Here is a 12154-nt window from a genome sequence, read left to right as displayed (position 1 = left end):
CTAATATATATACATGCTTAATAAATCACTCTTCAGAATTAACCAGACAAAAAACTGCCGCTGCTGTGGGTTACATAAACCTGAGACCATTGAACATTTACTGCTGGAATGTCCTGCATACAATATGGCAAGAATTCAAACGCTGACAGATGACTGGAGAACGGCGAACAACTCATTTGTCTCCGATTTTTTTAATAATCTGAATTACTTTAAGTGTAAAATGATATTTGCATATTTTAATAATTGTTTTTTGATTAGAAATTTTATTCTGGAGTAATAGTAGCTCCATATTATATTATAACAAATTATATTATTTCATTTTATTGCATAATGATTGTAAAAATGCCTTACCTTATGCCCCCCTGTTATGAGACGTTGTATTCCGATAAACAGAATTCAATAATAAATAATATATATATATATAAGCGAAATACCACTGACTCATCACCAGATCTCCGAAACTATTGGACCGATTCATTTGAAATTTGGCATAGGTACTCCTTTTTCACCGTAGACGAGAGATAAGAAGGGATTTTGCGCAATTCCTAGCCAAATTCGATTTTTCGTCAACCATCACGTATGCTACCCCCTCCCCCCTCTCATTCTTGCCCTCCCCTCCCGTGCCTTCTTCCTCCTTCTCTATCTCACTCTCTTTTTTTTTTGGGGAAAAATATCATTTTGATTCTCCAATCTAAGAAACCATCAGTGGCAACTATCAATTATAGAACTCAACCCCACTGTATCCTCCCCCACAACCGTTGCCATGGTAATCGTTGCCATGGTTACCGTTACCATGGTTACCGTTGCCATGGTTACCGTTACTATGGTTACCGTTACCATGGTTACCGTTACTATGGTTACCATTACCATGGTAACCGTTGCTATAATAACTGTCAAAATAAATAAATTGTAATAACAAATTCAGTAATCAATTAAATTCAGAGGAATCATTAGAATAAAAGTAGAAAGTTATTAAATACTAATATTCTATAAATCATCTACAGTATTATTCTATATAATGTTAGACAAATATATTTTGATTTCAAATTTTCTACCAAGTCGATTCAGTCTAAAATATTGGTTAGTTAATCATTTTTCTTCTGAAAGTTATAGGTCAAAATTAACCCATAATTGTAAGATTCTAAAATGGTTTAAAAAAGTAATATTATAAAAAAAAATAGAAAAACGGTTGGCCCTAAAGGCTATCCCTGCAACTTCCCGTTAATTTTATATTGAAGCGCTCAAAATTGTACTTACTCCGAGCTCAAAAATCTGGTAAAAGTTTAATATAACATTATTTCTTAAATTCTAAAACCAAAATACTTTTGAATAAATTAACCGATTTTTACGCGGTTGGTGGCATTCGACGCAGTTTTTTAGGCCTCATAAAGAGTTTTTGAGTTTTAATCGATCGAAGTAGAAATTTCGATGTAATTCCGAAAAAACATTTTTTTCTGTTTTTTTTTTTTCGACAACGATAACTAAAAAAAAAAAGAATGAATAGATTGTGACCGGGCTAGCAGCGATCGACGTGGTTTCTTGATGTTGAGAGTTGATTAGTTTTTGGAATTGATCAGTAGTCGTTTAAAAGTAATTCTATAAAAACCACATTTAAAAAATTTTTTTTGTAGTATTTTTGAGATTTATCAAAATATACCGGTTCGAATCGGTCTAAATTGTATTTAAAATCTAAGTTTGGTCGAGCCCTTTCGGATGGCACCAACCGCGATCAAATCGGTCGAGCCGTTCAAAAGTTATAAGAGGTTTACATACGGCCACACACACACACACACACACACACACACACACACACACACACACACACACACACACACACACACACACACACACACATACATACATAAAGATATATGGACATCACCGCGGAAACATTCGGGGAGACTTCCTAGGACCTCAAAACGTCAACAATAATATACTCACGAAAATAATATACTCAATCAGATCAACAATTCCAAAACAACACTTATGGCTTTTTTTGAACTCTGTAAAGTGGACAATTTTGCGAAAAAATTATTATATTGTGAAGTTCCAGCTTATTATGTCTGGAGAAAACACCAGTTTCACAGAAGAAAACAAGGAAAAATTGTGCCAGGTTATTTAGGTATAAAAAAAGATCATGTTTTAGGCAGAGTGTATACTGTCCATCCTACCAATACTGAATGTTATTACCTCCGTCTTCTTTTGCATGAAGTTCGCGGTCCAGAGTCATTTACGGCTTTAAGAACTATAAAAGATGTAATCTATCCTACATTTCAAGAAGCTTGCAGAGTAATGGGATTGCTCGAAGACGATGCTCATTGGGATCAAACTTTAGCAGAAGTCTCAATTTCTGATTCATTGTACAAAATACGTGAATTGCTTGTTGTTATGTTAGTTTTTTGCCAAGTTGGAGATCCGATTAAATTATGGGATAAATATCGAAATAATTTCAAGGACGACATTAAAAGACGAATGAGTAGGAATCGCGAAAACTCTGAGTTAGATCTTGATATTGTTTACAATCAATGTTTGATTAATCTTGAAGATATGGTCATTGCTATGTCAGGTAAGACTCTTTTACAATTTGGACTCACTTCACCATCTCGAGAACAAGAATCTGTTATTATTAATCAACAATATTCAAATGAATTAGCTTATGACACTGCTAAGTTAACCGAAGAAGTGATAAAAAGTGTTCCGATACTGAATAAAGAACAGAAAGAAGCATATGAATCTATATTGAATAGTGTCGTTTCTGATTCTGGACGATTGTTCTTCCTTGATGCTCCTGGTGGAACGGGAAAAACATTCTTGATTAATTTGTTGCTTGCGAAAATTAGAAGTGAAAAAAGTATTGCTATTGCTGTTGCTTCTTCAGGAATTGCGGCTACTTTAATTGACGGAGGCAAAACAGCTCACTCGACATTTAAATTACCTCTTGAAATGAATCATTCTGATAATATTCTATGCAATATTTCTAAGCAGAGTGATATGGCTCACGTTATCAGAGAAGCAAAACTGATAGTATGGGATGAATGCACTATGGCTCACAAAAATGCTATTGAAGCTCTCAACAGAACTCTTAAGGATATAAGAAATAGTGACCGAATAATGGGTGGAATAACTGTTGTTTTAGCTGGTGACTTCAGACAAACTTTACCTGTTGTACCACAAGGTACACATGCAGATGAAGTCAAAGCCTGTCTCAAATCCTCAGTTTTATGGCCTCATGTTAACGTACTGTCTTTGAAAATTAATATGCGCGTTCATATGCAACATGATTTGAGAGCAGAAGAATTTTCAAAGTTACTCATTGATATAGGGAATGGACAAATTTCAGAAGTTGACGGACGAATAAGTATTCCGGATAACCTAGGTGATATTGTTGATGATTTAACTACATTAACCCGTCAGAACTCACGTGAATTTTAGTTTCTCACTTGCACTACAGCGCCGCTCTATAAGTCGGATGTTGTTGCGTGAGCAAAATGCTCATAACGTGAGTGCTGACGGGTTAACTGATAAAATATATCCAGATATCAATAAAATTGGAGTTAATTACTCTTCATGGCTAAAAGAAAGAGCTATTCTGACTCCAACGAATGATTCAGCAAATAGCATTAACAACTTTCTTCTGGAAAAGCTATCAACTAATCAAATGAAGTATAAATCTATTGATACAGTCGTAGAAGTTGATGATGCTGTCCATTATCCTGTCGAGTTCTTACATACACTCAATCCACCTGGAATACCATCTCATATTCTCAATCTTAAAATTGGAGCACCAATAATGTTACTGCGTAATTTGAATCCTCCAAAACTATGTAACGGTACCAGACTACAAGTGAAAAATTTACATAAAAATATTATTGAAGCTACAATTTTAACAGGTAAACATGAAGGAGAAGTCGTATTTATTCCAAGAATTCCTTTGGTTCCATCTGACTTCCATTTCAACTTCAAACGTCTACAATTTCCTGTTAGGGTTTGCTATGCTATGACTATCAATAAAGCGCAGGGGCAGAGTTTAAAATTAGCTGGTGAAGATTTGAGACATGATTGTTTTTCTCATAGTCAGTTTTACGTGGCATGCTCAAGAGTCAGTTCACCGGACAACTTGATTATTCTTCAACCAGAAAAAAAGACGAAAAACATTGTTTACAAGGAAGTTTTAAGTTTGTAACTGTATAAAACTGTTAATTTTATTCATTGATAAGTATTGAGTGATTGTTATATTTGTGTTCATTACGAGAAATAAATTTTTGTAAAAAGTAAAAGCTGAGTTTTTTTTGTGGTGTAGGCTTCCTGGGGATCCCGCCACGTTAAATAACGGGGACGCATCCCAATACACAGTACCTCATGGGTGATGCGGAAATCTGTGTATGACAAATGCATTGACTGGTACTATTTTTCCTGACTGAAAATTTTAAAAATTCACTTTATTTATCGATAAGAAAATATACATTTTTTAGTTAATATAAGAAATAAAGATTAAAATTAATAGTGTGCCCAGCGAAGCGGGCGGGTGGGTGCTAGTATATATATATATATATATATATATATTGGGGTGATTCAAAAAAACTTTTTAATTTTTTTTTTTTTAACTCTTACCCTCTCAAATTTTTCTATTTGATGTAAAAAAAATTCTCACCAAAGATGAGCCCTATAGCTCAACTCTAAAGGAACGGCTATTTTTATTTTAGTTTCCTATTCCATTAACATGGGAAAAATTCTTTTTTGTTTTAAATTGAATTTACACATAATTTACGCAATTTTTTGCAAAAAACGATTTCATATTCTTAAAGTAGAGTCTTTGAGCTTCACAAAACTCTAAGACAAAGTATGATTATCTCAACAAAAAAACTAGTTACAGCCATTTAAAAATGACTAAATTTCGAAATTTAAAGAAATAGTTGGCAATTGGGTCATTTCATGTCAAATCGACAAATCGTTGGAATCGATCTCTTTCGTTATAGACAAATTTCGGTCAGAAGTTTTCGTTTATCATAAAACGAAGTTCTGCCAAAGGAAAAACAATAAAAGAATTTTTTCAAAAGATATGCAAATTAAAAATTTCGAAATTTTTTGAGTTTTAAAATTTTTTTTTTTGTAATATCTCGAACGCTATTGTAGATACAGAAATTGCCTTCTGTTTGTTTAAAAAGGGACGCTTAGGATTATTGAAAAAAAAATATTTTGAAAAAAAATTTTCAAAAATTCCAAATTTGTCAAATTTTGAATTTTTAGAAATCGTTAAAAATGACGATCGAAGTTAAAATTTTAGCTCAATTTTTTTTTTTCATAATAAATTGTACTCATCCTAAAAGATTCTGAAATTTTTAGATGGGTTTTTTTATTTCAAAAATATCAATTTTTAAATTTCAAAAAAAAAATTTTTTTTCGTTTTTTGCAACTTTTAATAAGGTAAAGTTATGCAGATACATAGTATTGTAATTTTGAGGATTAAAAATTGAATGCATCACGTGGAACTATTAAATAATAAATTAATTTTAACTTTTTTTTTATTTTCCATGCGTTAAGGATGACTCTAAGATCATGTCCAAAAAATAAAATAAAGTTGAAATTAATTTATTATTTAATATTTCCGCGTGATGCATTCAATTTTTAATCCTCAAAATTACAATACTATGTATCTGCATAACTTTACCTTATTAAAAGTTGCAAAAAACGAAAAAATTTGCAATGTGTTATACAAAAAAAAATTGAGCTAAAATTTTAACTTCGATCGTCATTTTGAACGATTTCCAAAAATTCAAAATTTGACAAATTTGGCATTTTTTAAAATTTATTTCCAAAATATTTTTTTTTCGATAACCCTAAGTGTCCCCTTTTAAACAAACAAAACGCCATTCCTGTATCTACAATAGCGTTCGAGATATTACAAAAAAAATTTAAATAACTGAAAAGTAGTATATTACATACCTAGGGAAGTAAAGTAAGAAATGTCTCAGATCACATGTCATTGTTGTCCGAGACGAAGCCGAGGTCAACAAACATAAGATCTGAGGCTTTCTTATTTACTTCCCGTGGAGTGTATACTATTTTTTTGTCCGACGAAGGCGGAAAGCGGCAACTTTGTTTAGCGCAGTGGGACGAAAGTTGCCACTTTCCGCCCGGAGGGCAAAAAATTGCGAAATTTTGAATTTGTATATCTTTTGAAAAAAAATTTTTCATTGTTTTTCCTTTGGCAGAACTTCGTTTTATGATAAACAAAAACTCCTGACCAAAATTTGTCCAAATCGAAAGAGATCAATTCAAACGATTTGTCGATTTGACATGGAATGACTCAATTTCCAACTATTTCTTTAAATTTTGAAATTTAGTCATTTTTAAATGGCTGTAACTAGTTTTTTTGTTGAGATAATCATACTTTGTCTTAGAGTTTTGTGAAGCTCAAAGACTCTACTTTAAGAATATAAAATTGTTTTTTGCAAAAAATTGCGTAAATGTGTAAATTCAATTTAAAACAAAAAAGAATTTTTCCCATGTTGATTAAATGGGAAACTAAATCAAAAATAGCGTTCCCTTAGAGTTGAGCTATAGGGCTCATCTTTGGTGAGGATTTTTTTTACATCAAATAGAAACATTTGAGAGGGTAAGAATAAAAAAAAAAAATTAAAAAGTTTTTTTGAATCACCCTATTATAAATATATACTAGCGGACCCGACAGACGTTGTCCTGTACACACGTCTTAAATTTAGAAATTTTAGGAATGAGCTTGAATAGTTGACAACATCATTAGTTAACAATATGCAACGGGCATTTCTCAATAATTAACATTTTCGTAAATATAAGCCCATTCTGATTTTATACTCATTATACTCATCGAGAGCTTTCATTTGGTACCCACATGAATTTTTTCATGTATCTTATATATATAATATTTATAAAATATATGAAAAGTGCATGTGGGTACTCAAGGTCAACAACAATTTATAAATAAAAAATCTATTAAATAAACATTTTCCCGAGGACTGAATTGTGAATCTAAACCATTCTGGAATCCACCGGAAGACACACAAAAAATTTCATTAAAATCGGTCCAGCCGTTTAGGAGGATTTCAGTGACAAACACACGCACAGAAAAAATATAAATATATAAAGATGTGAGAAAATTCAAATAGCTCGGACTGGGATTTAAACCCAGAACCTCCCGACTACATGTTGGCTGCACTTTAATTTTTAATTTTTCTACTTTTTAATATTTACGATTTTTTTTCAAATGTTTTTTTTTTATAAACTATCTTTTAACTATAACGTACAAAGGAAAATTATCAAAATCGGTCCAGCAATTCATTTTTATAAATATAGATATAAATTTTATACGGTGGTTGAGTATTCTTAAATTTTTTAATTTCCCGCGCAATTTTCTTAATTTTTTCTTTCATAAGAACCTTCTCCTGACAATAACAAACTCATCAAAAAAAGAATTAGTGAAATCGGTCCAGCCATTAACGCGTGATGGCATGATCAAGGGAAATAGGGATTTATATATATATATATATATACTAGCTGACCCGGCAAACGTTGTTTTGCCATATAAATAATTTCCTAGTAATTTCTAGTGTAGACAAAAAATAGCTTACTTATTGTAAGTATGTATGTATGTTAGAATGTGTATATTGTATGTATGTAAGAATGTGGTATATGCGTGAAATAAGCATGGAGCGCTGTGAACGATGAGGGAATATAAAAATAACAAAAGGCAAATATTATTTTTAAGTTATTATGATTTATTCCTTAAAATTATATATCATTAATTAAACAATTACTACAGTAACACTATTAAACAATATCAATCTCTTAATGCTATAGCGTGAACAATATTTTTTGTTAGTCCATCTTTAGCTAACACAAACAAACTGGATGGTTTACCCACTCGAGAGCATGCCACGTATAATTCCGGAATCCTCGCCGCCCATAAAGTAGATTTGTAAGAATTTATGTGGTTCGTTTGGCATTGGCAGCAGTGAGCCCATTTTATGATAAACTTGGCCTCTGATTTTGAATGTAGAATTGAATTGTTGACCATTTGCATTAGTATTTCGAACTATTTCTGTTGCTCCGAACGATGTCATTTGAAAGCATGAATTGAATCTTCGAATTGACTTCAGGAACACGTTAGAATCTGGATCCGTGCCGATAAGTAAGCCGTTCAATGGTTCAGGTGGTGTTTCAATTTCAGGTAGTTGCATTTTTCCTGACGCGCAACACATCCCAGCTGGCTCATTTTTGAATTTCAGAGCATGACAATGCGAACATTCCTTGTCCATAGCACCAATTACCACTTTTGAATGAGCATAATATTCAATATCGGGCTCATACTGGAATGCTAGATGCAGGAATGAATCAGATATAAATGCTCGATGTACCTGTTGTCGTTGTTGGTCATTTGTTCTTCGTCTATTGACTGTGAAACGGCGTGATTGTCGTTGTTCTAATCTTCTGACTTCATTGCGTTCAGCTCGTGTATCTTCTGGCTCTTCTTGATGCAATTGCGCCATTCTGACACGTGCATCAGTATTTTGTTACTGGATTTGTTCTTCTGTTCTTTCGGATCAACTATTTCGCAAGTTTCGAGCTTTACTTGTACTGCGGCTCAAATTAGCCCCTTTGCGTTTTCTTGGCATTGCTCACTGTACAAAACATACATAAATAGAATTAATGAAATTATTTAATGATGAAAAATGTTAAAAGTATAATTAGGGCCAGGATTTTTGCCGTAGTTTTGAAATGATTAGTTTTAATTTATGAAATTATAACAAAACTATAAGTTTTATGGAAAAATTTTTCAAACAAAAGTAAAAAATTAAATTTTATGAAAACATTGTCTCTTATAATTTTTTCATACAACCAATATTTCCATTGACATTTCAAAATAAAGATTCATAATGATTGATTTTTTGGAAACTATGAAAATCTTAATTGTTCAATTACATTTTTTTAATAAAATTAAATTGAAATTACATTTTTATAAGATCAACAACATTTTCGATATAAATAAAAAAAAGTATACTTACAACACAAAATCCGTTGTTATTGGAAGCTCGTGTCACGTGTTGAGTACTTTTGAGGTTATAAAATCACTTGATTAACTAATCGTGCAAAATACACTCAAAATTGATAATTTAATTATTATTGATAAAATAGGAATGATTAAAAGTTAATATGAGAGTTACACTGAGATAGCAAAATAATAATTGTCAACGTTACTACTACACTTGATGCATAAACAATAATGATGGCCGACAACTGTGTAGGAAGTGAGAAAGAAAGGAGACCGGCTTCGTTCTCATCCCTACTCCGTGCTGTTTACTGGGTCAGAAGTGACACCTGTAGACATCTGGCGGGGATAACTAATTAAATGACGATTGATCAGTTTTCGACCGGAGAGGAAAAATGATTAAATTACTAAAATGGCTATTAAAAAATAAGGGTTGATCGTAGAAGGGTGAAAATTGAGGATTGTATGTATTTTTGTATGTTGTATCATAAAAAAATAGAAATTAAAAATTTTGTCTAAAAAATAAAAAAAAAAATTTAGGGGTCGACTACCCCTAACATTTAGGGAGATGGAAAATAGATGTTGGCCGATTCTCATAGATACCGGATAAGCACAAAAAATTTCATCAAAATCGGTCAAGCCGTTTCGGAGGAGTATGGCAACGAAAACTGTGACACGAGAATTTTATATATTAGATATATATATATATATATATATGTATATATATATATATATATATATATATATATATATATATATATATATATTGTAACGTTACATTTTATGTGGCGTTGCAGTAGTAGTATATTTGATTAATGTTGTGAGTTTATGTTGTGTGAGTACGTTAATGTCGTAGTATTAAGGACTATCGTGAATAAGTGTGTGTAAGTTAGTTGTCTCGAGGATGTCGAGCTGTATCGCGGAAAAGTGGCCGATGTAACGTGTCTCCCGGTCAGTTATCGATGACTGAACTCAGGTTCAGCCTCTTGGAGCGAGGTGATTATCGCAGAGGAGCGACTGAAATGTCGTCGCCCCGAAGTACGGGAGTTTGGCAGGCTCATGCGGTAGCTTGCGGTTGACAGGCCTCGATTGCTGGATGCTCGAGGGTAGTCGCGAGTGCTGCCAAGGCTTCCAGGGGACCGTGATCACTAGTAGATCTGGGACACTAGTTGAGTGAGTGGGAATGAGTGTGGAGTTATGTGTGTTTGGGAGTAGCGTGAAAGTGAGTTGAGCGCATGTAGCTGGTGGTATGAATGTAGTGGGGGTACGGTGAGAGGCAGTCTGGCTGGAGTAGTGAAAGAGTAAGGATTGTTTTGTGTGGAAGTTTGGCTTGGGATCGGATTTATTAAAAGAGTCTTGTGGAGATCCTCGTAGAGGACGGACGTGCCGTTGCTGCTAGGCAGCATTAGATGTGTACCGTGAAAAGAGTCGGTGACGAGCTCTCGTAGAGTGAGCATCGTATTCTGAGAGTGGAGTGAGTCTCTCGTATCGAAGCTGGCGTACCTCACGCTTGCTATTATCGTAGACAATGGCCCGAGCCATTGTTTTTGTTTCGTGTTCGTTTGGGACCGCTTTCGCGATATTTTAGATATCGATTTAGTTATTTTACCGATTAATAAGGTGGAGTATTAGTTTGAGAGTACCGATTAATGTACTAGATATTGTTTAGTCCCGTTTTGTAAGGAAATTACTTCCTCTGAGAGACCGAATCACGACAATCTCTCCATAACCAGCATAACTGAGCGACACCGAGGTATTCTATTACCGTCAAAGCCGCTCTTGGTTTTCTGGGAACATAAAAATTAAGTTATCATATCCCGGTTGCCGATACCGGTGAAACAAAAGTCGGCTGGCGCCTGTCGGGGTTCCTGGAGGATCAAGAGATGGCTGAGATGGACGAAGTGTAACGGAGTGAATTATGGGCTAACGTGTAGATCTACCGTTTAAGAAAAATCTACGTTACAATATATATATATTAGGGTGTGCCAAAATGTAACTTCCGTGGAGAACATTTTAAAATTGGAATTTTGAGTTCCACTTTTAACAGCAGCTGTGTTTGGGCATTTCCTGAGATATTTCGGGTTAAGAGAATTCATTTGATTATTTATAGGATTTTTAATAGGAGATTTAATTGGACACTTCCGGCAAAATTTTGAATTTTCACCGCAAATACCCAAACTAAGCTTCTGTTAAAAAATTCTATGAAAATCAAATACATCGTCTCACATCAAAATATCTCAGGAAATGTCCAAACGCAGCCCCTGTTAAAAGCGGAACTCAAAACTCCAATTTTAAAAGGTTCTCCACGGAAGTTACATTTTGGCACACCCTAATATATATATATATATATATATATATATATATATATATATATATATATATATATATATTAGTGTGTTTCAAAAAAAAAAAAAAAATTTTTATTTTAATGGTGTTGAAAAGTTGAAAGTACATTTAAAAACAAAAATTTTGGCGCCTATTAGAGCCCTTAATATTAATATTAAGGTTTGCCTCAATTCATTTGTTATTTTTCTATTTAAATAACACGAGAAAATTTTTTTTTTTACGTTTCAATTTTAATTTCTTCGGAATGGCTTGTTTACGCAATATCCCAGAGAAAGGTCTTACAGGAAATTTCACGCTCTACAAAAAACGTTTGAGGGTCAAAGTTCCTCAGATCAACCGTTTCAAAGATATTTGCAATAAAAAATAACACCAATCAAAAATTTCAAATATTTTCCAATAAAATTGCAAAAAAAAATCATACTTTATATTGATATTGTTTTTTTTTTGTAAAATCAATTGAATTCTGTTAATCTGAGATTTTAATTTTTTTTTGCTTATTTACTCCATACATAATTCACAAAAAGTACAAATACGTAAATCTAAAGATTACAAATATCAAATAAATGATTTTTGGGTCTCTTTTATAACAAATTTATTTTATATTTCATGAAGTTTATAAATTTTTGTAAGATGAAAATGTAAAGTTCCTGATCACACTAACTAAACAAACACTCATCATTGTATTTTATTAAAAATGTTAAAAAAATTATAAATATATTAAATCAATTCAATCAACTATAAAATTCGATTAATTTTTTTCATTTAAAAAATATTGAATGAGCT

General features: G+C 32.6%; 3 protein-coding genes across 3 annotated transcripts; 2 read left to right on the top strand and 1 right to left on the bottom strand.

Annotated features, from left to right (window-relative positions):
• The first annotated feature begins 2292 nt into the window (after positions 1-2292).
• Positions 2293-3432, top strand: LOC123265494. The gene has a single exon (XM_044729283.1). It carries the CDS (start codon positions 2293-2295, stop codon positions 3430-3432), a length of 1140 nt encoding a protein of 379 aa, XP_044585218.1.
• A 37-nt stretch (positions 3433-3469) lies between these two features.
• On the top strand, positions 3470-4183 carry LOC123265493 (ATP-dependent DNA helicase PIF6-like). Its single transcript, XM_044729282.1, has one exon. It carries the CDS (start codon positions 3470-3472, stop codon positions 4181-4183), a length of 714 nt encoding a protein of 237 aa, XP_044585217.1.
• Positions 4184-7852: 3669 nt separating this feature from the next.
• On the bottom strand, positions 7853-9078 carry LOC123264736. Its single transcript, XM_044728180.1, has 2 exons — positions 9042-9078; positions 7853-8657 (listed from the first exon to the last, which is right to left on the bottom strand). Exon 2 carries the CDS (start codon positions 8523-8525, stop codon positions 7893-7895), a length of 633 nt encoding a protein of 210 aa, XP_044584115.1. The 5' UTR covers positions 8526-8657; positions 9042-9078; the 3' UTR covers positions 7853-7892.
• Between the last annotated feature and the right edge of the window lie 3076 nt (positions 9079-12154).

The sequence above is a fragment of the Cotesia glomerata genome, linkage group LG5 (genome assembly GCF_020080835.1).
Source record: "Cotesia glomerata isolate CgM1 linkage group LG5, MPM_Cglom_v2.3, whole genome shotgun sequence".
Lineage (NCBI taxonomy): Eukaryota > Metazoa > Arthropoda > Insecta > Hymenoptera > Braconidae > Cotesia > Cotesia glomerata.
This window is presented reverse-complemented; position numbering and strand designations above follow the sequence as displayed.